We start from the raw sequence: 26,051 nt of genomic DNA on the forward strand, positions 1-26,051 counted from the left end.
ACACATCGCATTTTCTACAAGTTTTTATTGCGTTTGGCCGCCCCCTTGACAGGGTTGTCCGTGTTGGGTAAAGGTTAGCAGAGGGTTATTAATAAGACAATGAGACTTGATGTGAAAAAATGATTTTATCCAAGTGCTGGATATTTTGCCTTTACGATAGTATGCTATGCCAGAACCCTGGCTGATCAGTGTTCTCCATTTTTCAAACTCCCACTCCCTCCAGGCCACATATCGATTCGTCGGCTTATCCTTGGGCCGGCCTTGGCCTCTCTCAAAGAGTAATGCCTCCATGACTAGATTCTCAGGGTCTTCACTGTCCTGGCTGTCCGATATGTTTGGAAGGAAGTCGTCAATTTCCTTCAGGACTTGGGAGTATAGGTAGTCGCTTAATGGTTTTGGTGTTTTTCTCAGCCCGGAACAGGAAAGATGCCCTGATAACTTAGTCGGTGGACATCTCAAGTCCAACGCGTTTGCGAATAACCATGGCTGGAATCTGGACTTCCAATTTTGGTATACCCAACCCCTGTTGTTTGAATATAGGAGTCCGTTGGTTATGTGCGATGGGAGGTGCAGGATTTCCTTTGTAGATTTACGGATAATAAAGTCCAGGTTGCGGTTTTCTGCGACACCTCGGCAAGAATTAAACAAAAATAAGTCCTGGGAATGATATGCGTCCGGAATTTCTCAATCTTTTATGCGGGTTGGAGAGCAGCCGCCTGTAATGACGTGCAGACTCGATGGGCCGAATGGCCTCCTTCTGCACTGTAAAAAAAAAAAAAATAAATTCTATGAAATCTAGGCTTTGATTTTCTCAGGACACTTGCCTTCTGGCTCTTGGAAAGAGCACCCTACCCAAGGTCAACACCTCCACCCTATCCCCATAACCCAGTAACCCCATTCAACACTAAGGGCAATTTTGGACACCAAGGGAAATTTATCATGGCCAATCCACCTAACCTGCACATATTTGGACTGTGGGAGGAAACCGGAGCACCCGGAGGAAACCCACGCAAACACGGGGAGGATGTGCAGACTCCACACAGACAGTGACCCAAGCCGGAATCGAACCTGGGACCCTGGAGCTGTGAAGCAATTGTGCTATCCACAATGCTACCGTGCCGCAAAAACCAACGGCGAGCAGTTGATTTTCCTGCTGCCAATCTGCATGGCGACCCGAGTTGGCTTTCTCCAAGAAACAGATCAACGGGTCCAAGGCTATGTTGAAAAGTATGGGTGAGAGCGGGTCGCCTTGTTTGACGCCCCTCTCGATTTTAATTTCTCCTGTCTTGGTTTTGTTGCTCTCAATGATGGTGGTGTTATTGGTGTATAAATCGGAACAATTTTTATGAATTCTTTGGCAGTCGCATTTGTTGCAATGCGTTTATAATGTGTTGGTGCCCAACAGAGTCAAACGCCGTTGCCAAGTTGAAGACGACAACTGCGAGGCCCAGCTGGTTTTTCTTAGCACCCGTGATATTTTCCAGGACTGCAATGTTTTTGTTGCAGCCTGGGGTTGCTGCCAGGAAGTCCTTCTGACGTGGGTTTATCCAAACAGCCTTAGAAGCGTTCCGCCATGATTTTCATAAATAAACGCAGCAGTATATGGCCGATGGTAATGGGTCTCTAGTTATCCTCGCACTTCGGGATCAGGACCGTTTGGCTCTTTTTGAGTATTGTCATAGATTTCAGCCATAGGGAGAAGAGCCGGGGTAGTCTCGAGACTTCCTCCTCATGAATCCTCTGAACATCGTCCAGATTCATTCCATCAGGGCCGGGTGCGCTCTTCTCATTGATGCCCTTTATCGCCTTTGTAACCTCTCCCTCCACTATTGGCTTCATCAGCTCACCCGCGTCACAGCTGCCATCGTATGTGGCAAACTCGCTCAAATTCGCCATATTGTTTGATTTTGACTGTTTGCCTTGAAAACTCTCTTCGAGTTCCTCTTTTGAAAGAGGGCATGTAGTTGATGATGGGGCGCCCATAATTTGTCTTGCCAGCTGGTGCCGGTTGTTCTAAAGACGGATTTTCAGGCAGTAAATCTTCTCCGCGCGCCGTTGTTGGGGTCGTGCTTCTCTGTCTTGAGCCGTCTTTTCTGACCTTCTTGAGGCCTTTTAACATTGAGTTGAGTATTAGCCCTTGCCTGTGAAGTTCTCGACTTTCCCGATGCCCAGAGCCCAGCTGTCGGGATCCTTTTTCGCGTCCATGAACTGCTCTGCTTTAGAGAGCTGTTCAATGACATGGGACAGCGGTCAGAGGTCGTATCCTTCTCCCTGGGCGTGGAATTGGCATAGTTGCTCGCCTCCCCCTCAGGATTGGGTTCTGGTAAATCTTCTGAGAGATTGCCAAATCTGGAGAAAATTATAGAACAGTACAGTGCAGAAGGAGGCCATTCGGCCCATCGAGTCTGCACCGTCCCACTTAAGCCCTCACTTCCACCTTATCCCACATCTCACATTTGTCCGGATTAAACTCCATCTGCCATCTCGCCGCCCAAGTCTCCAAACAATCTAAATCCTGTTGTATCCTCTGACAGTCCTCATCGCTATCCACAATTCCACCAACCTTTGTCGCCCGCAAACTTACTAATCAGACCAGTTACATTTTCCTCCAAATGATTTATATATACTACAAACAGCACACGCGCACACACAAAACCATAGCACCACGCACACACGCAGACGACAAGTTTGCTGGTAAATGAACGCCTGAACCACAATGTACATAAACTATTGTAAATACATGTCTTGGCCATTTCTGGCCATGTAAAGTTTGCAAGCCAAGTATTTTCATTAAGTGGGGGGGGGGGGGGGGGTTATTGCTACAGTTGTCTGTTGGCAGTTTTTCTTTTGTTGATATATGTGCTAGTATGATTTTGGTTTGCAAATTCTTGATGCAAAATATTAAAAGCTCAATAAAAACATTTTCTAAAAAAAAATAGGCAGCAGTTCTGTAAGCAGTTCGAAGTATAACCCTACCACCCCCACCGTTCAGACATCCCCCAACAGCTCTCAGAGTCCTTCCCACACAATAAAATTCTGATAGCCAACCTGCCCCCAGCTTGGACAAATAGAATTTGCCCCAAGAGACCATGTGCACTTTGCAAATTGGACAAACAGAAATCATAAGGATGCCAATAACTTTGGGTTGGATAATTGAACATAGAAACACTGTGTGTCTCTTTCAGTTGGCTAGCCAAAAATCAGACTTAATCTTCCTCGAGCAGAAAGTCAAGAGTAAACCCGAATCATAAAGGTTAATTTGGGTTTTGTACTGTAAAGTGACCAGAAACTCTGGAATTTTCATGTACCTTAAAGCCTTCAGGAGGAGAAACAGGAAAAAACATAAACACAAATGCTGACCATAAATGATCCATTATATACCTCGGTGTACACCATACATGGATTACATATCCCAGGTCTGTATGTCCCAGTAGTACAGGCCTGATTTTTAAATATCTTGTTCAAAACGTCATCTGCTCCAAAATACACTTCTACAATTTCAAAGTCAGGAAAATGGATAAAGTTCACAAAAAAATAATTAAGTGGTAAGTTTGGTACAATTCAAACATTAAATTTGAGATTTATGAACCCTAATAGCTTTGGGCATCAATTAATTTACATTCTAAGCTCATTCCATTTGTCAGGTAGGTTGCACTATTTGAATTTAACTGCCATCCTTAACAGCTACACAAGTATAAAATTAAAATCAGAATGACAATGTCAAATATAAGGCTTCAGTTGGATTATTTTCCTCTTCTCAAAAGGTAGATGTTCTTTTGAGAAGTTTCTATTTTTTCTTCCATTTTGACTCTTGTAGATAGAATTTCCAGTTTTGGAGAGGCCAAGTTTTGTTGCAGGAATGAATCTAGTTGTCAACTTTTAGTTAGACTTGACCATGCATGCTTAGATTTCTTAATATTTAGTAATAACAAGTTGCTGAAAATATCATAGTGAAACAAAGTCAGTCATCTGGGATTGAAGTGAACTGGACAAGCAATCGCACATTCACTTAACGCATAAGGAGGCCTTATGGTGGGGTCATAGTGTCCTCACTTTTGAATCAGAAGCTGCAGGTTCAAGTCCCACAGCAGGGTTTGGTGCTCATGGAAGCAGTGCTTATGACGTGGTTCAACAGGCTGTTTATCAACTCGGGAATTTTTTCCAACACCTCCCCACTATTTCCCAAAAAAGGCAAGTGTGTATGAAGATGCACTTTAAAAATAAAACTTAACCCATCAGCCTGAAAGATAGCAAAACTAACAGCATAAGGACGGAGAAGGAGTTGGAAATTAGAGTCAGTGAACGTCATTTCTTCTGTACGATTTGAGATAATTTTTTTTTTTAAATTTAGAGTACCCAAATAATTTTTTCCAATTAATGGGAAATTTAGCGAGTTCAATCCACCTACCTTGCACATCTTTGGGTTGTGGGGGCGAAACCCACTCCACACGAACAGTGACCCAGAGCCGGGATCGAACCTGGGATCTCGGCGCCGTGAGGCAACAGGGCTAACCCACTGCGCCACCGTGCTGCCCAGATTTGACATAATAATAATCTTTATTATTGTCACAAGCAGGCTTACATTTACACTGCAATGAAGTTACTGTGAAAATCCCCTCATCGCCACACTATGGCTCCTGTTCGGGTACACGGAGGGAGAATTCAGAATGTCCAATTCACCTAACAAGCACGTCTTTCGGCACTTGTGGGAGGAAAACGGAGCACCCAAAGGAAAACCACAGAGACACGGAGAGAACGTGAACAATGGACTAAGAAAATGAGACTGAAAAGTAAATTTAGGATATTACAATTTTAAATACCAATTAAACCCTGAAGGACTCAGATACCACACTTATAATAGTCTATTTACAGTGCCAGAGGGATTGTCTGGCCATAAGTATTCAATGTGCTATCTAAAAAGGTTCTGCCAAGGACAAAGATTAACTTTCTGGGAGTAAAATACACAAAACCAGCACCACTCCTTGCCTGAAGTAACTGTACCATTTGCACCGTTACTCTCACCATTATTTTGAGAGGAACATCTGCACCAAGATAGTGTGCACGAATACCTGCACCGACCAATTAAAAGTACTGCCTTTTGAATTACTTTTGTTTTTCCAGTAAAACAGCAGATACAATACTTGCATCAAAAAACAAATGAGAAATGTACACAAGTACAAGTTTAACATGCCATTCCATACATACCAAAAAGCACATAAAATCTAATGCAAGGACTGTAGGAACCCCACCAAAGGGCAAGCCCTGCAACACAGTACTTCTTATCCGAGCACTGTAGCAGTAATCCTTTGTTGAATTGGGGTTAGCGGTCACAGCGGAGCTGATGGTTGTGTGGAAGTCGGAAGTCATCTTTATTTCTTCATTATTTTATCTGTAAAGTAAGAAGAAACATCGAGTATCACAGGGATTTCAAACAATCACATAAGTCAACAGCATAAATCAGACAGATCTATTTCCCTTTCTGGCCACAAATCTATCTCTCAACGTGCTCCTGGCATCATTCGTAGTGCCGAAGGAAACCCTTCCTTTGGATGTTTGAAGTACAAGTAAACCAACGTTAATTCCAGAAAACTTTGAAGGTCGAAGGATGACAGTGGAGAGAAAGAAATTGAAATTTCTCGCCCCAAAACAAGTGACATCGGCAAGTTCCATGCATATGACAAAAGTCCTAAAGTTGACTACCTTCCTGCCTTCCATCCCATGCTGTCTTGGTCTGGTGAGATGTACACAGTGCCTCAGAGGGGACAAAACAAAATTAAGCCCAAGAAGCTGGTGAGTACAGGAGTGAATTGGTAGCACACAATGGCGTACTTAGAACGTTATTTAAGTTATTAATCATAATCTTCAGAAATGCAGTCCTGTGTGGGGAAAAATGTACATTTAACAAATTATTGCAATATCAGCTTCTGAGGTATCATAGTATCTTGTCGCTCATAGTTCATTTCCTGCTGTAAATAGCTGTAAAACAGGCACAGTGATACCAGCTATGAATACATTTTTAATACAACTGTCAGCTTCAAAACGACTAAGTCCACAGAGTAATGATATGGAACTTCCTTAATCAAATTCAACCGCAAGGGCTGAACGTTACTGTGGATGTGGAAGTGGAAATGTGAATGAAGCACAAAGCCTCCATTAACCCTGTAAAATTAAGGAAATATGAAGACAATTGCTTATCTATTAATAATAAAAATCTTTATTAGTGACGCAGTTTAGTTCACTGGGCTAAATCGCTGGCTTTTAAAGCTGACCAAGCAGGCCAGCAGCATGGTTCGATTCCCGTACCAGCCTCCCCGGACAGGCGCTGGAATGTGGCGACTAGGGGCTTTTCACAGTAACTTCATTGAAGCCTACTCGTGACAATAAGCGATTTTCAATTTCAATTTCAAGTAGGGTTATGTTAACACTGCAATGAAATTACTGTCAAAATCCTCTAGCCGCCACACTCCGGCGCCTGTTTTTAACATAGAATTTACAGTGCAGAAGGAGGCCATTCGGCCCATCGAGTCTGCACCGGCTCTTGGCAAGAGCATCCTACCCATGGTCAACACCTCCACCCTATCCCCATAACCCAGTACCCCATCCAACACTAAGGGCAATTTTGGACACCAAGGGCAATTTATCATGGCCAATCCACCTAACCTGCACATCTTTGGACTGTGTGTACCAGTTCTGGTACACTGAGGGAGAATTCAGAATGTCCAATTCGGGGCAAAGGAAAAAGCATTAACAACTCTTCAGAAATCATATTATGCACTGCTGAATTCAAAGGGAGAATGTTTGAACAGCCAAAGGCCAAGGAACTGGAAAATATACTTCTGTCAAACGACAGCGTGAAAAGGCAGACTGATTTTGTGTCAGGGGACACAGGGCATTGATCGGCTGCATAGCACTGATTTTGCTATAAAAAATTATTGACCATCCGTAGGCAACTATAAAACGTCCCATTTACTTGCCTTTCTTTGGTATGTGTGGAATAAAACAAAAAGACAATTTTGTTTTGCCAAGTGCTCAAGACTAAAGTAAACATCAGATATTTTACTTCAGCAGCAGTTAGCTGGAGAAATTGAACTGGGGGCAGCACAGAGTAGGATGCAGTACTGATTGGAAAACACTGTAGTGTCCTTCAAAAAAATACAAAAGCTTCTGCATCTCATACTACTGGACACATTGCCTTTTAACACCAATAGGTACTTGCTGCGAAAGATGACAAATCAGGTCTTTGATGTTCTCGCACAGTGGTAGCACCCACTAAGATTTTATTAAATCCAGAGAAACTCCAGGAAGCTGGCTAAACCGGCTTAGCTTGCAGACATATTCAGTGAAATGAGTAAGCTAAATAAATCTGTGGAAGTGTAAACTGCAAATCTAGAAAGTTCTGGGGGGAGGCTGTGGATATGTTTGAGTTGATACGTTTTTACTTTGATGCAAGGAAGCTAACTTTTACTGGTCTATGCAAGAAGCGCAATAATTATTTTACAAACTCACGTAGAAATAATCTGTGGCACAACTCTGAGCAGCAAAGTCCCTTTATGAGATTATTGAAGCTAAACTGTCCTTCAAGTTCAGTGAAATGCCACGCGAGACATTTTTACATGCCTGCTCTGATAAACACAGCACTCCTCCTTCCTGCAGGACTGAATGTGTTCACCCCATTTTGTACAACCTATTTTCACAAAGCTAGACTTTTACCTATGGCATCTATGGAAACAAAGGAGAGAGCTGGGATAAACATTGACCGTGACATGCGCATGTCGAAGATATCGGCGCAGTTTGACAGAAATGTTGTTCAGCAGCAAACTTCACATTTAGCAAAACAAAAATAATTAAGTGGCTTGGTAGAGCAGAATTTGAATATTGTTGAAAAAAATGTCATGTTGCCAAACCTTTTCATCTTTCACTCATCAGGACAAACGCAAGAAATGATAAACAATCTCAACAATTTACACTGCAAGTTGGCTTAGTGGCCGAGGCATTCCCACAGAGGAAGCAACAGGGAACTACAGGATCTCCAAGCGCCCCCGCAGTTAATCCAAACAAGATGCAAGGTTTAAACATATTCCTCTTGTTTGAAGGGAAGAGGTCCCTGTGTATGAATGGATGTTGCTCCTGGAAAGCATAGATGAGCAAAATTGAGATAGACTGTTAAAGTAGTATTAGCGCAGTCAGTGTTGTTCAGCAAATGCTGCCAAAAGGTAAATCACCATTAAGGGGTTTGCAAGCCTAGGTTGCTCGAGTATGTCTGCACTTTGCTCATTTCAAACAACTGAAGGAACATGTTGTTTGCAGACATTCTGCCTACCACACAGTTGGGCAATATTGTGCATTTAGTGCTGCTATGATACCCTGGTACGTAGGGCACATGTCAATGATTGGCTGATTAAATCAAACAGCATGTTCCTTCGGTTTATGGTAGGGGAGGAAACAACGGGCAACAATATTCAACTTCTATCGCCAGTCACGTATCTGAACCCGAACTTAGGCACCAAACATTGAAGCAAACTTTGCAAAAAAATGTTCCAGACCTGGAATCATATAATGATCAGTACACAAAGTCATTCTGCCTATTTGGTACAGCTGTAAAATTAATGCACTGCCCCCCATAGTGATGAACATTTTCCACTTTGAGCATTCATCCAATTTCCTTTTGAAAATGATTAAATCTGCCTCTAATAGTCTTCAAGCAGTGCATTACAAATCCTTGTAACAATGCAAAAAGATTCTCATCTGGCCTCTGATTCTTTTTGCCAAAACTGTGACCTCTGGTTATTGACCCCCCCTGCCAGTGGAAATAGTTTTTCTCTATTTATTCAAGTGAAATGCTTCACGATTTTGAACTCAATTACATCTCTCCATAACCCTCTCTATCCACTGCATCCTCATTCAGGCCTCAACATCTTTAAAAAAGCGTAATTTACAGAACGGGATACAATATTGCAGCGAAGAGCTAGTCATTGATTTATAACAGTTTAACAAAACATCATTGCTTTTAAACTCTATATACTGGTTTATATAGTCAAGGACCGTGTACATTTCTTAAATAACCATCAAAATCTGCTCTGCCAGTTCAAAGATTTACAGAAACATACACCTTCACCATCCTATTTGGTTATCTCTGTTTTTGCATTACCTTTAAAATTGTACAGTTTCAAATAGATTTATTTTTTTTATTTTTATTTTTTTAAATTTAGATTACCCAATTATTTTTTCTATTAAGGGGCAATTTAGTGTGGCCAATCCACCTACTCTGCACATTTTTGGGTTGTGGGGGTGAAACCCACGCAGACACGGGGAGAATGTGCAAACTCCACACGGACAGTGACCCAGAGCCGGGATCGAACCTGGGACCTCAGCGCCGTGAGGCGGTTATGCTAACCACTAGGCCACCGTGCTGCCCTTCAAATAGATTTATAATATGGAACCTGATAAAGGATTCTCATCTGAATTCCTGAAATTTTGTTTCTTATCTTACAACAGCTTTCATTGATTTGGCACTTGAAAAATATCCCAATGCCTCACAAAGGAGCAATGGAAAAAATGACTGCCAGCCAAAGTACTTGGCCAGAGATAAGTTAAGGAGGCTTTAAGAGAAAAGAGGCAGAGGATCTTATGGATGGAACGTCAGCCTATAGGACACAGGAGGTGAAAAATGCAGAGGATACCAGATTGAGAGAACTGGACAGAATAAGATGGTCAGTGTGGTTACTACACTGTAGGATGTCAAAGACAAGCTGACATCACAAGACGACAACGTCAGCGAAATCCGTCCGGAAGAAGCAAGGGACAACCACGAACGGATGCCTACATATGTGTGTAAATAACTTTGCCAAGGGTACAGAGCTGCCGCCGTTGAACAGGGTCACAATACCATCCGCTGACTTCGCGAGGAAAATTAACACTTCAGCAGCAGCAGTGACCCATGGGGTTAAGTTGTTCTGTTCTGTTGGCATGTTGCCCTTCTTTCTTTGTATTATTTTCCTTTTTGGAGGGTTTTGTAAACTTATTGAAAACTCTGAATAAATACATTAAAAAAAAAGACAAGCTGACACAAGACTAAGGACAAGTTTAAACACTAAACGCGAGTTGATCTGTTAGGGAATTGAGACTCAGTCCAGATTAATTAGGAAAAGGCGATTGGACATTTGTGACATAAACACCAGAGGCATTCCCTCCCTCTGTAAGCAAGTGCAAACGAGAAGGGCTGCAAGAGGGAGGAATTGAGTGCTAGCTAATAGCAGGCGAGTCGGGCAGGCAGCTGCTAGTGGGAGAAAATCTCGGGGAATAAGTCTCTGGGAGCAGCTGCTCCAAAATGATGCTCATTGGGTCATGCACACCATCAGCCCTGGCACAAACTAGTTCAACACTCAAAAATAGCACTCATGTACCTTTTGACTTATGACCTTACTAGTATAGAGGGTGGAGGATGGGTGGCTGCCCAGAGAGCATTGGAATAGTCAAGCTTGGAACTAGCAAAATAATGGACAACCGATGGGTGAAGCAGAAGCAGGTGACATTAGAGGTGCAAGTTGGCAGGTTTAGCAATGGAGACACGGAGGTCCGAAACTTAGCTCACTTCAGGGTTGTATCGGGTGGCTGAGACAGCGGCCAAAGAGGGAGATGGAATCAATAACAAAATGTTGTATTTACATGGTGGAAACAGAAGACTAGGACCGGGAGTCTTCGCTGTTTTATCAGCGCAATGTGGCTGAAGTCAACCTGACCAGTACAGAAGATTGTAAAGTTTGAACACTAGTTATGTCAAGCATATCCAGAATATGAGATCTTACGGCAGCACGGTGGTGCTGTGGTTAGCACTCCTGCCTCACGGTGCCAAGGTCCCAGGTTCAATCCCGGCTCTGGGTCACTGTCCGTGTGGAGTTTGCACATTCTACCCATGTTTGCATGGGTTTCGCCCCCACAACCCAAAGATGTGCAGAGTAGGTGGATTGGCCATTCTAAATTGCCCCTTAAATGGAAAAAATGAATAATTCAAAATTTATAAAAAAAGAATATGAAATCTTACACAGGTTTAAGAAGTCCATTGTGTTGGAAGCTGGCCTCTTCCACAAGCTGGTCATACAGTCAGATCGAAACAATGAGACGAGCAATTTTCCCTTTAAGCTGCAGATCAATTGTCCGGCTTCAATGTGTCCTGCTTTTTGTAGACAGAGCAATTTTTCACATCGTCAGATAGATAGTGTTCGAACTGTAATTAAACAGCTTGGCTAGGGGCATGATTAACTCTGGAGCACTAGCCAATAAAAATTCCACAAAGATGGACTGAATGGCTCAAGAGGGCAGCTCACATCCAACTTCAGGGATGAGCAATAAAGGCTTGCTTTGCCAGTGGCACCAATTCCCATCCCATGGACACTGCTAAGCATCAGGGAAGAGGAAAGCTACCTGGACACTTAGAAGACAGTTACGACCCTTAGGATAGGATTGCCTGATTTGGTCAGAGAGAGGAGGCAGTTAAGGGGATCGAGATGATAGAACTGGAGGAACGTTAGCCCTCGAGACTCTCCAACAGGTTTCAGGTTTTTGTAATGTGTATGGGTAAGAGCTGGAGCTGCAAGGTAGATGAGTGAAATGACCATGGCACCAAAGTACAGGAAGCCATTAAAGTGGGGATGTAAATAGGAATTTTGATTTGATTTATTATTGTCACATGTATTAGTATACAGTGAAAAGTATTATTTCTTGCATGCTATGCAAACAATGCACACTGTACATAGGGAAGGAAGGAGAGACTGCAGAATATAATGTTACAGTTATAGCAAGGTGTAGAGAAAAGATCAACTTAATACAATGTAGGTCCATTCAAAAGTCTGATGGCAGTAGGGAAGAAACTGTTCTTGAGTCGGTTAGTACGTGACCTCAAACTTTGATATCTTTTACCTGATGGAAGAAGGTGGAAGAGAGTATGCCCGGAGAGCGTGAGGTCCTTAATTATGCTGGCTGCCTTTCTGAGGCAGCGGGAATTATAGATAGAGTCGATGGATGGGAGGCTGGTTTGAGTGTTGGATTGAGCTACATTCACAACCTTTCGTAGTTTCCTGCGGTCTTGGGCAGAGCAGGCTCCATACCAAGCTGTGATACAACCAGAAAGAATGCTTTCTATGATGCATCTTTAGAAGTTGGTGAAAGTTGTTGCTGACATGCCAAATTTCTTTAGTCTTCTGAGAAAGTAGAGTTGTTGGTGGGCTTTCTTAACTATAGTGTCAGCATGGGGGGACCAAGACAGGCTGTTGGTGCTCTGTACACCGAAAAACTTGAAGCTCTCGACCCTTTCTACTTCATTCCCATTGATATAGACCAATATTGTGGTAGTCGGGGACAGGCAATATTAGGTTTAGTTATGAGTAATCAGCCAAATTTAATTAGTAGCCTAATTGCGCGCAAACAGTTGTCAAATGATGATCACATTATTAGAAGGGTGGCACAGTGGTTAGACTGCTGCCTCACAGATTTAGTGACCTGGGTTTGATTCCTGGCTTGGGTCACTGTCTCCGCGGAGTTTGTACATTCTCCCACTGTCCGTGTAGGTTTCCTCCGGGTGCTCCGGATTCCTCCCACAGTCCAAAAATGCGCAGTTTAGGTGGGTTGGCCATGCTAAATTGCCCCTTAATGTCCGTGGAGGTTAGTTGGGGTTACGGGGCTAGCGTGGGTGTGCCTTTGGAGGGTCTGTGCAGACTAAACGGGCTGAATGGCCTTCTGTACTGTAACTTCTGTACTTCTATGATTCTATATCCTAGTTATAATTTGGGGTGAGAGATGGCAGATGGAGTTTAATCCGGACAAATGTGAGGTAATGCATTTTGGAAGGTCTAATGCAGGTAGGGAATATACAGTGAACGATAGAACCTTCAAGAGTATTGAAAGTCAGAGAGATCTAGGTGTACAGGTCCACAGGTCACTGAAAGGGGCAACACAAGTGGAGAAGGGGCAGCACGGTAGCATGGCGGTTAGCATAAATGCTTCACAGCTCCAGGGTCCCATTCCCGGCTGGGTCACTGTCTGTGTGGAGTCTGCACGTCCTCCCTGTGTGTGCATGGGTTTCCTCCGGGTGCTCCGGTTTCCTCCCACAGTCCAAAGATGTGCGGGTTAGGTGGATTGGCCACGCTAAATTGCCCATAGTGTCCTAATAGTAAGGTTGGGGGGGGGGGGGAAAGAGTTGTTGGGTTACGGGTATAGGGTGGATACGTGGGTTTGAGTAGGGTGATCATTGCTCGGCACAACAGCGAGGGCCGAAGGGCTTGTTCTGTGCTGTACTGTTCTATGTTCTATGTTCTAAGGTAGTCAAGAAGGCATATGGCATGCTTGCCTTCATTGGCCAGGCATTGAGTATAAGAATTGGCAAGTCATGTTGCAGCTGTATAGAACCTTAGTTAGGCCACACTTGGAGTATAGTGTTCAATTCTGGTCGCCACACCACCAGAATGATGTGGAAGCTTTAGAGAGGGTGCAGAAGAGATTTACCAGGATGTTGCCTGGTATGGAGGGCATTAGCTATGAGGAGCGGTTGAATAAACTTGGTGTTTTCTCACTTGAATGACGGAGGTTGAGGGGCGACCTGATAGAGGTCTACAAAATTATGAGGGGCATAGACAGAGTGGATAGTCAGGGGCTTTTCCCCAGGGTAGAGGGGTCAATTACTAGGGGGCATAGGTTTAAGGTGCAAGGGGCAAGGTTTAGAGGAGATGTACGAGGCAAGATTTTTTTTTTTTTTTTTTTTTTTTTACACAGAGGGTAGTGGGTACCTGGAACTCGCTGCCAGAGGTGGTGGTGGAAGCAGGGACGATAGTGACATTTAAGGGGCATCTCGACAAATACATGAATAGGATGGGAATAGAGGGATACGGACCCAGGAAGTGTAGAAAATTGTGGTTTAGTCGGGCAGCATGGTCGGCATGGGCTTGGAGGGGCGACGGGCCTGTTCCTGTGCTGTACTTTCCTTTGTTGTTCTTTGTATAATCTTTCAGAGTTCCCTAGATTCAGCGATAGTCCCTCTGGGTTGGAAAACTGCACCTGTCACTCACTTTTTAAGAAGGGTAAAAGGGAGAAACCAGGAATTACAGACGAGTTAGCCTAAACTCTGTGGTGGGAAATTGCTGGAAATTGCTGGAGACTATAATCTCCAGCAATAGGGAAACTGAGCACCTCAAAAAATGTTGGTAGATCAGGGAGAGCCAGCATGGATTATTTTAGGGAAGGACATGCCAGACTAATCTATTTTTAAGAAGAGGTGACCAAGGTAGTGGACAGGGAAATGTCTATCGATGTTATTTATACGGACTTCGAGAAGGTATTTGATAAAGATAGGGGCAGCACAGTGGTTTGCACGGTTGTTTCACAGCTCCAGGGTTCCAGGTTCGATTCCCGGCTTGGGTCACTGTCCGTGTGGAGTCTGCACGATCTCCCAGTGTTTCCTCCAGGTGCTCCGATTTCCTCCCACAGTCCAAAGATGTGCAGGTTAGATGAACTGGCTATGATAAATTGCCCTTAGTGTCCAAAAAGGTTAAGTGGGGTTACTGGGTTGCGCGGATAGGGTTGGAGGTGTGAGCTTAAATGGGATGATCTTTCCAAGGGCCACTACAGACTCGATGGGCTGAATGGTCTCCTTCTGCATTGTGATTCTATGATGTACCACCTAAAAGATTGTTAATTAAGGTGGAAGCCTACGGAGTTGAGGGCAAATCATTGACATGGTTCGGAAACCGGTTGAATAGCAAAGAATACAGCACAGGAAGAAGCCCGTAGGCTCTCCAAGCCTGTACCGGTCATGATACTACCCTTGGCCAAAGCCCTCAGCACTTCCTGGTGCCAAGATTCCTCTGTACCCACCCTATCCAAGTATTGTCTGAAATGCCTTTTGAATGCTGTTAATGTATCTGCTTTCACAACCTCCACTGGCAGTGTGTTCGAGGCACTCACCACCCTCCGGGTAAAAAAACCTGCCTCACACATCACCTCTAAACTTTGCCGCACGGACTTTAAACCTCTGTCCCCTGATGACTGACCCCTCCACCCTGGGAAAGAGTGCCTGCCAATCCACTCTATCCATGCCCTTCATAATCTTGTAGACCTCTATCAGGCCACCCCTCAAACTCCGCCATTCTAATGAAAGCAGTCAGAGTCTATTCAGCCTCTCCGCATAGCTAACACCCTCCAGACCAGGCAACATCCTGGTACCTTTGTACCCTCTCCAGAGCCTCCACATCCTTCTGGTAGTGTGGCGACCAGAATTGTGCCCAACATTTCAAGTGCGGCCTCACCAAGGTTCTATACAACTTTAGCATGACTTGCCAGTATTTACACTCGATGCCTCATCCAATGAAGGCAAGCATTCCGTATGCTTTCTTGACTACCTTGTCCACTTGTGTTGCCACTTTCAAAGATCTGTAAACCTGTACGCCCAGCTCTCGCTGACTTTCTCTCTTTCCAAGAGTTTTGCCATTTACTGTATATTTCTCCTCTAAGTTAGACCTACCAAAATGCTTTACCTTACATTTATTCGGACGCAGGCGACGGAGAGCGAGGATAATAGGCAATTACTCTAATTGGCAGGATGCGACTTGTGGTGTATCACAGGGATCTGTGTTGAGGCCTCAATTGTACACATTATTCATTAACGATTTTGATTTGATTTGTTTGATTTAATTTATTGTCACGAGCACGGAGGTACAGTGAAAAGTATTGTTCTGCGTATTCCAGACAAATCGTTCCATACAAGAAAAAATATACAACATACATAAATACACAAATACATATGCACAGACATCGGGTAAGCATACGGAGTGCAGGACTACTCAGTAGAGCAGATGATCAGTTCAGTCCATAAAAGGGTCATTCAGGACTCCGGTTAACAGCGGGAAATAAGCTGTTTTTGAATCTGGTTAGTATGTGCTCTCAGAATTTTGTATCTTTTGCCCAATGGAAGAAGTTGAAAGCAAGAATAACCTGGGTGGGAGGGGTCTTTGATTATGCTGCCCGCTTTCCAAAGGCAGCGGGAGGTATAGACAGAGTTAATGGATGGGAGGCAGGTTTGCGTAATGGACTGGGCTGTGCTCATGACTCTGTAGTTTCTTACAGTCTTGGGCTGAGCAGTTGCCATACCAGGCTGTGATGCTGCCAGAAAGGATGCTTTCTATGGTGCAACTGTTAAAATTGGTAAGAATCAATGTGGACATGCCGAACTTCCTTAGTTTCCTGAGGAAGTATAGGCGCTGGTGTGCTTTCTTGGTCGTAGTATCAACATGGTTGGACCCGGACAGATTGTTGGTGATGTGCACACTTAGGAATTTGAAGTTGTCAAAACCATCTCCACACCATTGATGCAGACAGGGATGTGTATAACACTTCCTGAAGTCAATGACCAGCTCCTTGTTTTGCTGATGTTGAGGAAAAGATTGTTGTCGTTACACCACTCCACTAGGTTCTCTATTTCCCTCCTGTACCCTGACTCTGTTTTTGGGATCCGACCCACTACGGTCAAGTCATCAGCAAATTTGTAGATGGAGTTTAGGCCAAATTTTGTCACAGTTTGTGTGCGTGTATACAGCGAGTATAGCAGGGGGCCAAGCACGCAGGGCCCCGGTATTGAGGACCATCGTGGAAGAATTGTTGCTTATCCTTACAGAATGTGGTCTATGGGTCAGGAAGTAGAGGACCCAGTTGCAGAGGCAGGAGCCGGTCCCAAGTTTTATAGATTTCATATGAGCTTGGCTGGGATTATGGTGTTGACGGCAGAGCTGTAATCAATGAATAAGAGTCTGACGTAGGAGTCCTTGTTGCAGAGATGCTCCAGTGAGATGGTGTCTGCCGTGACCAGTTGTGGTGGTATGTGAATTGTTGTGGATCAGGGCATTCTGGGAGTATGGAGCTGATGTGTCTCATGACCAACCTCTCAAAATACTTCATAGTGATCGATGTTAAGGCCACCGGATGGTAGTCATCGAGGCGCGTTCCTTGGTGTCATATATCCAAATATGCTGATGATACAAAGTTCGCTGGCATTGTGGACAGCGTAGATCAGGGGTTCTCAACCTTTTTTAACCCATGGACCCCTTTTCCTCTTAATTTTTTTTGTGGACCCCCATAGCCATCCCACAGAAAAAAAAGCTTCTTATATGCATTGTAAACTAATCCTAAAATCCATCTACCTTACCGTGAGGGTTGGAAACGGATTAGCAGTATTTTCGTACGTTACCAAACTTATTCTAATATGAAAAGTAATGAAAAAAACTTTTTACTGACTAAATTGAATTAAATTACTCTAAAAATAACCAATTCATATCAAATATACACAGTTTCTAGTGATTACTGTGTTAAATCATTCATTAAACTTGTCAAGGAGAAACGTGGCATAAGCGTCAGGTCAACCGTGGGTATTTAATAAGCTGCTTCTGTCATTAAAGGTCCTCCGGGCTGTTCCTACGGGACAATAGCCCGGGCAATCTTCAACAACAACTGTCATTAAAGCACAATAAACCCATTTGTCATCAACCGGTATGGATTTTTTTTTCTCAGAATACAGTACCACAAAAATAAACACAGCAAATGCACCTTTTTGGTTCTGAGCCCCTTCAGCCCTCAAGGTAAATTAGATAGATTATAATCTCTCTTTGACCTTTGTCAGTGCGAGAGAGAGAGAGAGAGAGAGAGAGAAAGGTGAATATTCATCATGAAAACAAACATTTTTTTCTTCTACTTGATTCTCAGTAATAACAATTGTTCTGAAGTAGAATTGCTCTATGGACCACTAAAATATCACCGTGGACCCCTAATTCGGTATTTTTTTTGTGTGGAACCCCAGTAATGTTACATGGACCCCCAGGGTCCATGTGGACCCTGGTTGAGAACCACTGGCGTAGATGATAGCATAAAATTCCAAAGAAATATTGACAGACTAGGTGAATGGGCAAGATTGTGGCAGATGGAATTCAATGTAAGAAAGTGTGAGGTTAGCAATTGTGGACCAAGAAAGGATAGAGCTTTCTGAATGGGAAGCTGTTAAGTGCAGTAAATGTCCAAAGAGACTCAGGGGTTCAGGCGCATAGATCTTTAAAATGACAAGAACAAGTTGTAATTGAAAATATGGAAAGTTATGACATTTGAAACATGGAAGTGTGGTAATACCCAATTTAAGACACATGAGAGAATGTAGGGAAAAATCCCACGAAGGGTTAACAGCAGCTGCCAGGAGAGGACTGTAAAATGCAGATAGCCTTGGTCAAACAGGCTTAGCAAACAAAACAGCAGGTCTTTCAAGTCACAATCGAGTGAATTTTAGCATACAGCTTAAAGCAATGTTTCACACCTTCACTGAAATTAACTATCTTAGTAAACAGATGGAAAAGAATGGATGAGGTTTTCGGTTGAATTAGGTGACAATGTATAGGTGTGAAGCTCTGCTGACATCAGTTTTCTTTAATTTACCTGGAGACAACCTGTCTACAAGAACACAAATTAGACCCAAATCAAAGCCAAAATTATGAGCTGGGGACACAATTCGATAATGAAACTACTGAAATGACAGAAACCAAAATTTGCATGCCTACTGAAATCAAAGCATTTTGAACATCACAAAGGACCCAATGTAATCAGATCTATGGGCTGAGGTCGTGCCCAAAATGAATACTTAGTCGTGTTAGAAAAAATTAGATTAAAGGTACCTTTTACAATCCAAGTGAAATAAAAGTTACTTTACAATAAAGTCATAAAAACGTAACTGTTAGAAAGATATATAAACCTTGAGAAAGGAGCAGAGAAGCAGAGAAGGAACAAGAGAATCAGGCACAGTCAGCTCGGTCAGGGGAAGGGGATAGAGCAAAGTAGCCGAGCTAAAAACAGCTAATACATCTAAGGAAGACCAGAATTTAAAGAGGAGGGAGAGTCAACTCAGAGCCAGTGTAGAGCCAGCTCTCACAGCTCAATACATGGGAAAGATAGAGCATAGCAACCGAGCAGAACAGCGAATACATCTAAAGACCAGACTTTAAAGAAGATTGATTGTCAAGTTGGGCCTGAAGGTCCCTTCAACCAACCAGAAGGATCCTGAAGCAAGATCTTTTTACCTTTCTGTAAAGACAGTGATTGCAACTTTTAAAAGAAAAAATATAATAATAAAATAACTTAAAGTTTTAACCTGAAACAGTGGTTATTCCCAAGCCTGCTTTACTTACTTAGCAACGTAGGACCCAGGACATCGATGCTACTAAGTGGTAAGTAGGTAAAATTCTTCTATGAAGATATGGGTTATACCGGGGGATAACTTGAAAATATAGTTTGACCTGAATAGCACCCACCTAAGTCTGCATAGGAGTCAGGGAGTGAGAATCCCTGTTCACCATTTAGAATGTCAGCCCTTTTTGGTATAGGGGGACTTCTAAGAATAGCGGTGAGCTTTCAACAACAAAGTGCAGAAAATAATCAAAAAGGCTAATGGAATGTTAGCCTTTTTATCGAGTGGACTGGAGTATAAAGACACAGAAGTTATGCTGCAGCTGTACAGAACCTTGGTTAGACCCCACTTGGGAGGACTGGGTCTGGGCACCACACCTTAGGAAAGGTATATTGGCCTTGGAGGAAGTGCAATGTAAATTTTACAAAAATGATATCTGGATTACAGGGGTTCAGCTAAGGGAAGAAATTACACAAATTAGGCCTGTTTTTGTTGAATGTAGAAGGTTAAGAAAGGATCTAATCAAAGTCTTCAAAATATTAACAGGGAAAGACAGGGTCGATAAAGATGGCTGGAGATTCCAAAAAGGGGGGCAGGGTCTAAAAATTAGAGCTAGACTGTTCAGGAGAGATGCCAGTAAGAACTTCTTCACATAAAGGTTGGTAGAGGTTTGAAGCTCTCTCCCACAAATTGCAGTTGAAGCGAGAACAGTTGCTTATTTTAAATGAGCAATAGATAGATTTCTGTTTAGCAAAGATATTAAGGGATATGGGCCAACGGCAGGTATAATAATAATCTTTTTATTGTCGCAAGTAGGCTCACATTAACACTGCAATAAAGTTACTGCGAAAGTTCCCTAGTCGCCACATTCCAGCGCCTGTCCAGGTACACAGAGAATTCAGAATGCCCAAGCTAGCCGACAGCACGTCTTTGGGGACTTGTGGGAGGAAACTGGAGCACCCGGAGGAAACCCACACAGATGCGAGGAGAATGTGCAGACTCCGCACCGACAGTGACCCAAGCCGGGAATCGAACCTGGGACTTGGCGCTGTGAAGCAACAGTGCTAATCACCGTGCTGCCGTGTAGCCCCGCACTGTGCTACCGTGCCGTGTTCCTAATATAGTCAGGAAGATTGATACAGTTCTCTGCAGTTAAAAGCAATAGTCTAGAAGGCTGTGTTAGATTTGAACATACAAATTAGTAGGCCATTGTAGATCTGATTGTAACCTCAATCCCACATTCCTGCCGACCCCAGATAACCTTACACCCCATTGTTAATCAAGAATCTATCTACCTGAGTACATGGTGGCGCAGTGGTTAGCATTGCTGCCTCAGCGCCGAGGTCCCAGGTTCGATCCCGCCTCTGAGTCACTGTTCGTGTGGAGTTTGCACATTCTCCCCGTGTCTGCGTAGGTTTCGCCCCCACAACCCAAAGATGTGCAGAGTAGATGGATTGGCCATGCTAAATTGCCCCTTAATTGAAAAAAATGAATTGGGTACTCTAAATTTATTAAAAAAAGAAAAAAAAAAGAATCTATCTACCTCTGCCTTAAAATATATTGAAAGACCCTGCCTCAACCAGCAAAGAATTCAAAAATGCCCTCATCGCTACCCTAAATGGGCGACCCCTTTGTGACCTCGAACTTTGCCTACCTGGTGTCACGGTTCAGAAATTCTGCTCTGGGCTGGAAAGGAAATTGCAGATGGAAGAAGGATCTAGTTGTTGTGATCCATGTGTAAACTAATGAAATAGATTGGACGAGAAGAGAAGTCCTGCTTCGGGATTTAGAGCAGCTGGGAGCTAAATTAAATTAAAAAGTAGAACCACAAAGCCTTGGACCATACAGCCTTAGGCAAACTGGTGTAAGATAAATATTAGAGACACAAATGTGTGGCTCAAAGACGGTTGTGAGAGAAATGGGCTTTTATTCATGGGGCACTGGCACCAGTACTGGAGAAAGTGAACTGCACAGTTGGGACAGGCTTCACTTGAACTGTGCTCTGACCATAGAGAGGGCATTAAACTAAATAGTGGAGGTGAAGGGGCCACATGTGAGATCATCATAGATTTTACAGTGAAGGAGACCATTCAGCCCATCGGTTCTTGGAAAGAGCACCCTACCCAAGCCCATACCTCCACCCTATCCAGTCATCCAGTAACCCCACCTAACCTTTTTTGGACACCAAGGGCAATTTAGCTTGGTCAAGCCATCTAACCTGCACATCTTTGGAGATGTGGTAAATCAAAAGGAAACTACGTAAATGGAGCAGGGTCATGATTTGTGTAATGATAACCCGAGTGACAGGAAAGGACAGAGTGCACAAACTTAAAGAGTGCGCCAGCACGAGGCCAGAGACTGCACAAATGGCAAAAAGACAGTGAAAGGCTCTGAATCTGAATGTTAAGAATGCTGCATGCAAAACGGAAGAATTGTCAGCACAAATAGAAATAAATATGATCAGATATTACAGAGGCATGGTCGTAGGGTGACCAAGGTTGGACCCTTAATACTGATATTTTGAAAAGATTGAAAGTTATGAAAACGTCGCACAGTGGTTAGCACTATTGCTTCACAACACCATGGACCTGGGTTAGAGTCCCAGCTTTGGTGACTGCGTGGAGTCTCCCCGTGTCTGCGTGGGTTTCCTCCGGGTGCTCCGGTTTCCTCCCACAAGTCCCGAAAGACGTGCTGTTTGGTGAATTTGACATTCTGAATTCTCCCTCAGTATATCCAAACAGGCGCCGGAGTGTGGCGACTAGGGTCTTTCCACAGTAACTTCATTGCAGTGTTAATGTAAGCCTACTTGTGACAATAATAAAGATTATATTAAATTGAGAGATGACCTTAGCTTGAAAGAGCAAGATGTAGAATCAGTTTGGGTAGAGATAAATAGGAGAGGAGAAAGAAAATTAAACTACAGACCTGTTTGCCTTATATCAGTAGAAATGCTGGAATCGATTATAAAAGGATGTTATAAATGAACACTTGGACAATAATGATCTGATTAGCGTAGTCAACATAGATTTATGTACGAGAAATTATGTTTCTCAACAGAAACTGAGAGAATTTTTCTTAAAAGAATGTTACTAACAGAATTGATAAAGGGGAATAGTATACGTGGACTTTCAGGGGCTTTTGAAGTCCCCGAAAAGAAGTTGGTTAGCAAACTTAAACCACAGGGGATAAGAGCAATGAATTTAGGTTTGGTTAACTGGCAAAAAAAAAAAAAGTAGGAATTACTGGGTCATTCTCGCAGGCTGCGACTAGTGGGGTACCACAGTGATCAGCACTTCGGCCCCCGCTATTCACAATATACATCAGTGATTGATATGTGGGGATCAAATGAAATATTTCAAAGTTCACGGGTGGCATAAAGCTAGATGGGAATGCGCATTGTAACAACGATGCAAAGCAACTTCAAGGGGATTTGGACAGATTGGGAGAGCAAAAACATGGCAGACGGAATATGATGTGGAAAATATGAGGTTACCCACATTGGTAGGAGGAACAGACGTTCAGAGTATTTCTTAAATGATAAAAGATTATAAAGTGCAGATATAAAAGGCAAACGTGCAGGTGCAGCAGGCAATTAGGAAGGCTAATGGTATATTGTCCTTTATTCAAAAGGGTTTGAATACAGGAGTAGCAACGGTTTGCTTCAATTATATAGAACCTTGGTTCGACTACACCGTTTTGGTCCCCTTACCTTCAGAAGGATACTGTTGCCATAGAGGGAAAACATCAAAGGTTCACCAGACTTTTCCGCAGTAAGGCAGGACTGTCCTACGAAGAGTTTGGGAAAACTGGGCCTGTATTCTCCGAAGCAAAAATTTGGTAGATGGTATATAATTTGGGAAAATGTGAACTTGTCCACTTTGGCAGGGAGAAAATCTGTATACTGTTTAAATGGAGAGACTGCAGAATTTGGTGGTACGGAGGGATCCAAGTGTCCTACTACATGAGTCACAAACATTTAGTCTGCAGATACAGCAAGTGATTAGGAAGGCAAATTGCAAGGAATATAGAAATAGGAGTTTTGCTGCAGCTGTATAGGGCCTTGGTGAGACCACATCTGGAGTAAAGTCTACAGTTTTCGTCTCCTTATTTTAAAAATATATAATAATTGCAATAGAAACAGTTTAGAGAAAGTTCAAGCGATCCATTCCTGGGATGGAGGGCTTATCTCAACTAAGGTTGAACAGATTTGGCCTATACCCTTTGGAGTTTATAATGAGAGGTGATGTTGTTGAAACATACATAACCCCTGAGGGGTTAGGGTGGATACCTGGAGGATGTTTTCTCTTGTGGCGGAGACTAGAACCCAGGGACACAGTACAAGAATAAGAGGCTCCCTTTTTAGATAGATAGGATTTTTTTTCTTCTCAAGAGGATCATGGGTATATGAAAATCTCTTTCCCAGAAACTAATTAAGACAGGGTCATTAAATTTATTCAAGGCGGAGATAGACACATTTTTAAAAATAGAAAGTAGAGGGTGACAGGTTAGGTGTCAGACAGAAAGTGGAGCCTGAGACCTTAACCAAATCAGCCATGATCTTGTTGAATAACAGGGAAGTAGTGAAGGAGGAATAGCATTTGGCCCAAAGTCCTACCTTCCTGTGAAACACCAAGACTGCACTGCTTAGTAAAGCAATAGAATCATCAAGATCACTATTACAACAGCGTGCCAGATTGGGGACCAGGATTTGACAAAAATTGCTGCCTGCCACCATAAAGCTCAACAAAAAGAGTAAAGTCTCCCTTTCCAGTCCTTCAAAATAACCCTGAATAATTGCTTCAGAACGTCAAAATCAGATTGTCAAAAACAAATTTCAAAGTAACATGATATAACTGGAATCGCACACATTCATTGAGCAAGTATTTTGCCTCCGTCACTAACTGATTCACATGGCTGAAATGTTGCCTCAATGTACACCCATGATAGCTTGGATGTACCAAACTGTTGGAACAATGTATAATGACATCAACAGATAGTCTTCATAGTCTTGCCTTTTAAAGCAGCCTTTTCCCACTCGCTCACACTATTATATGCACTGTGGTAACAGTTATTTTTGATGTCCAGAACAATTAATCTTGTCCAATTACAAATACTGCAGTTGTACAGCCAATGTAAAGCTGACTACAAAAGGAACAATGTTTAAAGTCAACAGAAAAGAAAGTGTGGTTTCCTCTTTCGCTCTTCCATAATTGAAAATGCAGTTTTGGAAAAAGACCACTGCGTTGAAGACACACACTCTCTCTCTCTCTCCACAGATGCTGCCTGACCCATTGAGTATTGCTAGAGTGTTTTTATTCAAGATTTTCAATATCAATAGTACTTTGCTTCTCCAAAATGCCTTACTTGAGATGGCAGACAAGGTTCATCAGTCCTCAGCAAAGGCTAAGTGAAGAGTACAAATAACATTACTTATTTTTCTTCCCCTACCAATAAACAGTCCATTTCTTCCAGTTAGTTCTCCTGCTGATTATCCAGCTGATATAGGGAACTTGAAAGCTTTGTGGGTATCTGCCAATGTTATGGTTATCTGATCAGTTTGAGATTCTGTGCATGTCAGATGCAAACCCGAATCTTTACAACTACAGTGTCACATTTCACCAGAGATGAACATTAAAATCACTGACAACAAAAACAAAATGCTGGACATCTCAGCAGGTCTGACAGCATGTGTGGAGAGAAAATGGAGCTAATGTCGAGTCTGGATGACACTTGGTCAAACACAACTTTGACAAAGGGTCATCCAGACTTGAAACGTTAGCTCTGTTCTCTCTTCACAGATGTTGTCAGACCGGATATTTGTCCAGCATTTTCTGTTTTTGTTTCAGATTCCAGCATCTGCTTTTATCTTAGCGATGAAAATCACCCAATTCCTCATCAAAATCATTGCCCGACTCAACCCTTGCCTCAGTTCATCTGCTGTGGAGACCTTCATCCAGACCTTTGCTACCTTTAGGCATTGGTGATCGTTCAGGGATCACTGGAGGCAGGGAGGGTCCCAGAGGGCTGGAAAATGGCTAATGTAACACCGCTGTTTAAGAAGGGAGGGAGGCAGGCAGCACGGTGGCGCAGTGGGTTAGCCCCGTTGCCTCACGGCTCCGAAGTCCCAGGTTCGATCCCGGCTCTGGGTCACTGTCCGTGTGGAGTTTGCACATTCTCCCCGTGTTTGCGTGGGTTTCGCCCCCCACAACCCAAAGATGTGCAGGCTAGGTGGATTGGCCATGTTAAATTGCCCCTTAATTGGAAGAAATGAATTGGGTACTCTAAATTTTTTTTTTTATAAAAGGGAGGAAGGCAGAAGACAGGAAATTATAGGCTGGTTAGCCTGACTTGGGTCATTAGAAAGATTTGAGAGTCCATTACCACGATGGGATTGCAGAATACTTGGAGGTGCATAGCAAATTAGTGCTGAGTCAGCACGGCTTCGTCAAGGGGAGGTCATGCCTGACAAATCTGTTAGAATTCTTTGAGGTGGTAATGAGGAAATTAGACAAAGGAGAGCCAGTGGATGTGATCTATTTGGATTTCCAGAAGGCTTTTGGTGCCGTACAGGAGGATGCTAAATAAGATAACAGCCCATGGCATTAGGGGCAAGGTATTGGCATGGATAGAGAATTGGCTGACTGGTAGAAGGCAGAGAACGTGGGGATAAGCAGGTCTTTTTCAGGATCGCAGCCGGTGACTATTGTTGTTCTGCAGGAGTCAGTATTGGGACCATAACTATTCCTGATATATATATTAACAATTTGGAAGAACTTAAGGCATTGTTGCTAAGTTTGCAGATAATACTAAGATATGAAGAGAGACTGGTAGTGTTGAAAGGTAGCAGGAT

The 26,051-nt window shown here is 43.1% G+C and overlaps 1 protein-coding gene across 3 annotated transcripts in view; it reads right to left on the reverse strand.

The window, feature by feature from the left end:
- Positions 1-26,051, reverse strand: part of LOC119967011 (CSC1-like protein 2) — a 235,052-nt gene that overhangs the window by 121,175 nt on the left and 87,826 nt on the right. For all 3 annotated transcript variants that reach the window (XM_038799002.1, XM_038799003.1, XM_038799004.1), the window contains exon 2: positions 5,206-5,389. In XM_038799002.1, coding sequence (XP_038654930.1) covers positions 5,206-5,367 — 162 coding nt within the window. In that variant the 5' untranslated portion in view covers positions 5,368-5,389. The remainder of the gene's footprint in view (positions 1-5,205; positions 5,390-26,051) is intronic.

Source organism: Scyliorhinus canicula, chromosome 6 (assembly GCF_902713615.1).
Source record: "Scyliorhinus canicula chromosome 6, sScyCan1.1, whole genome shotgun sequence".
Taxonomy (NCBI): Eukaryota; Metazoa; Chordata; class Chondrichthyes; order Carcharhiniformes; family Scyliorhinidae; genus Scyliorhinus; species Scyliorhinus canicula.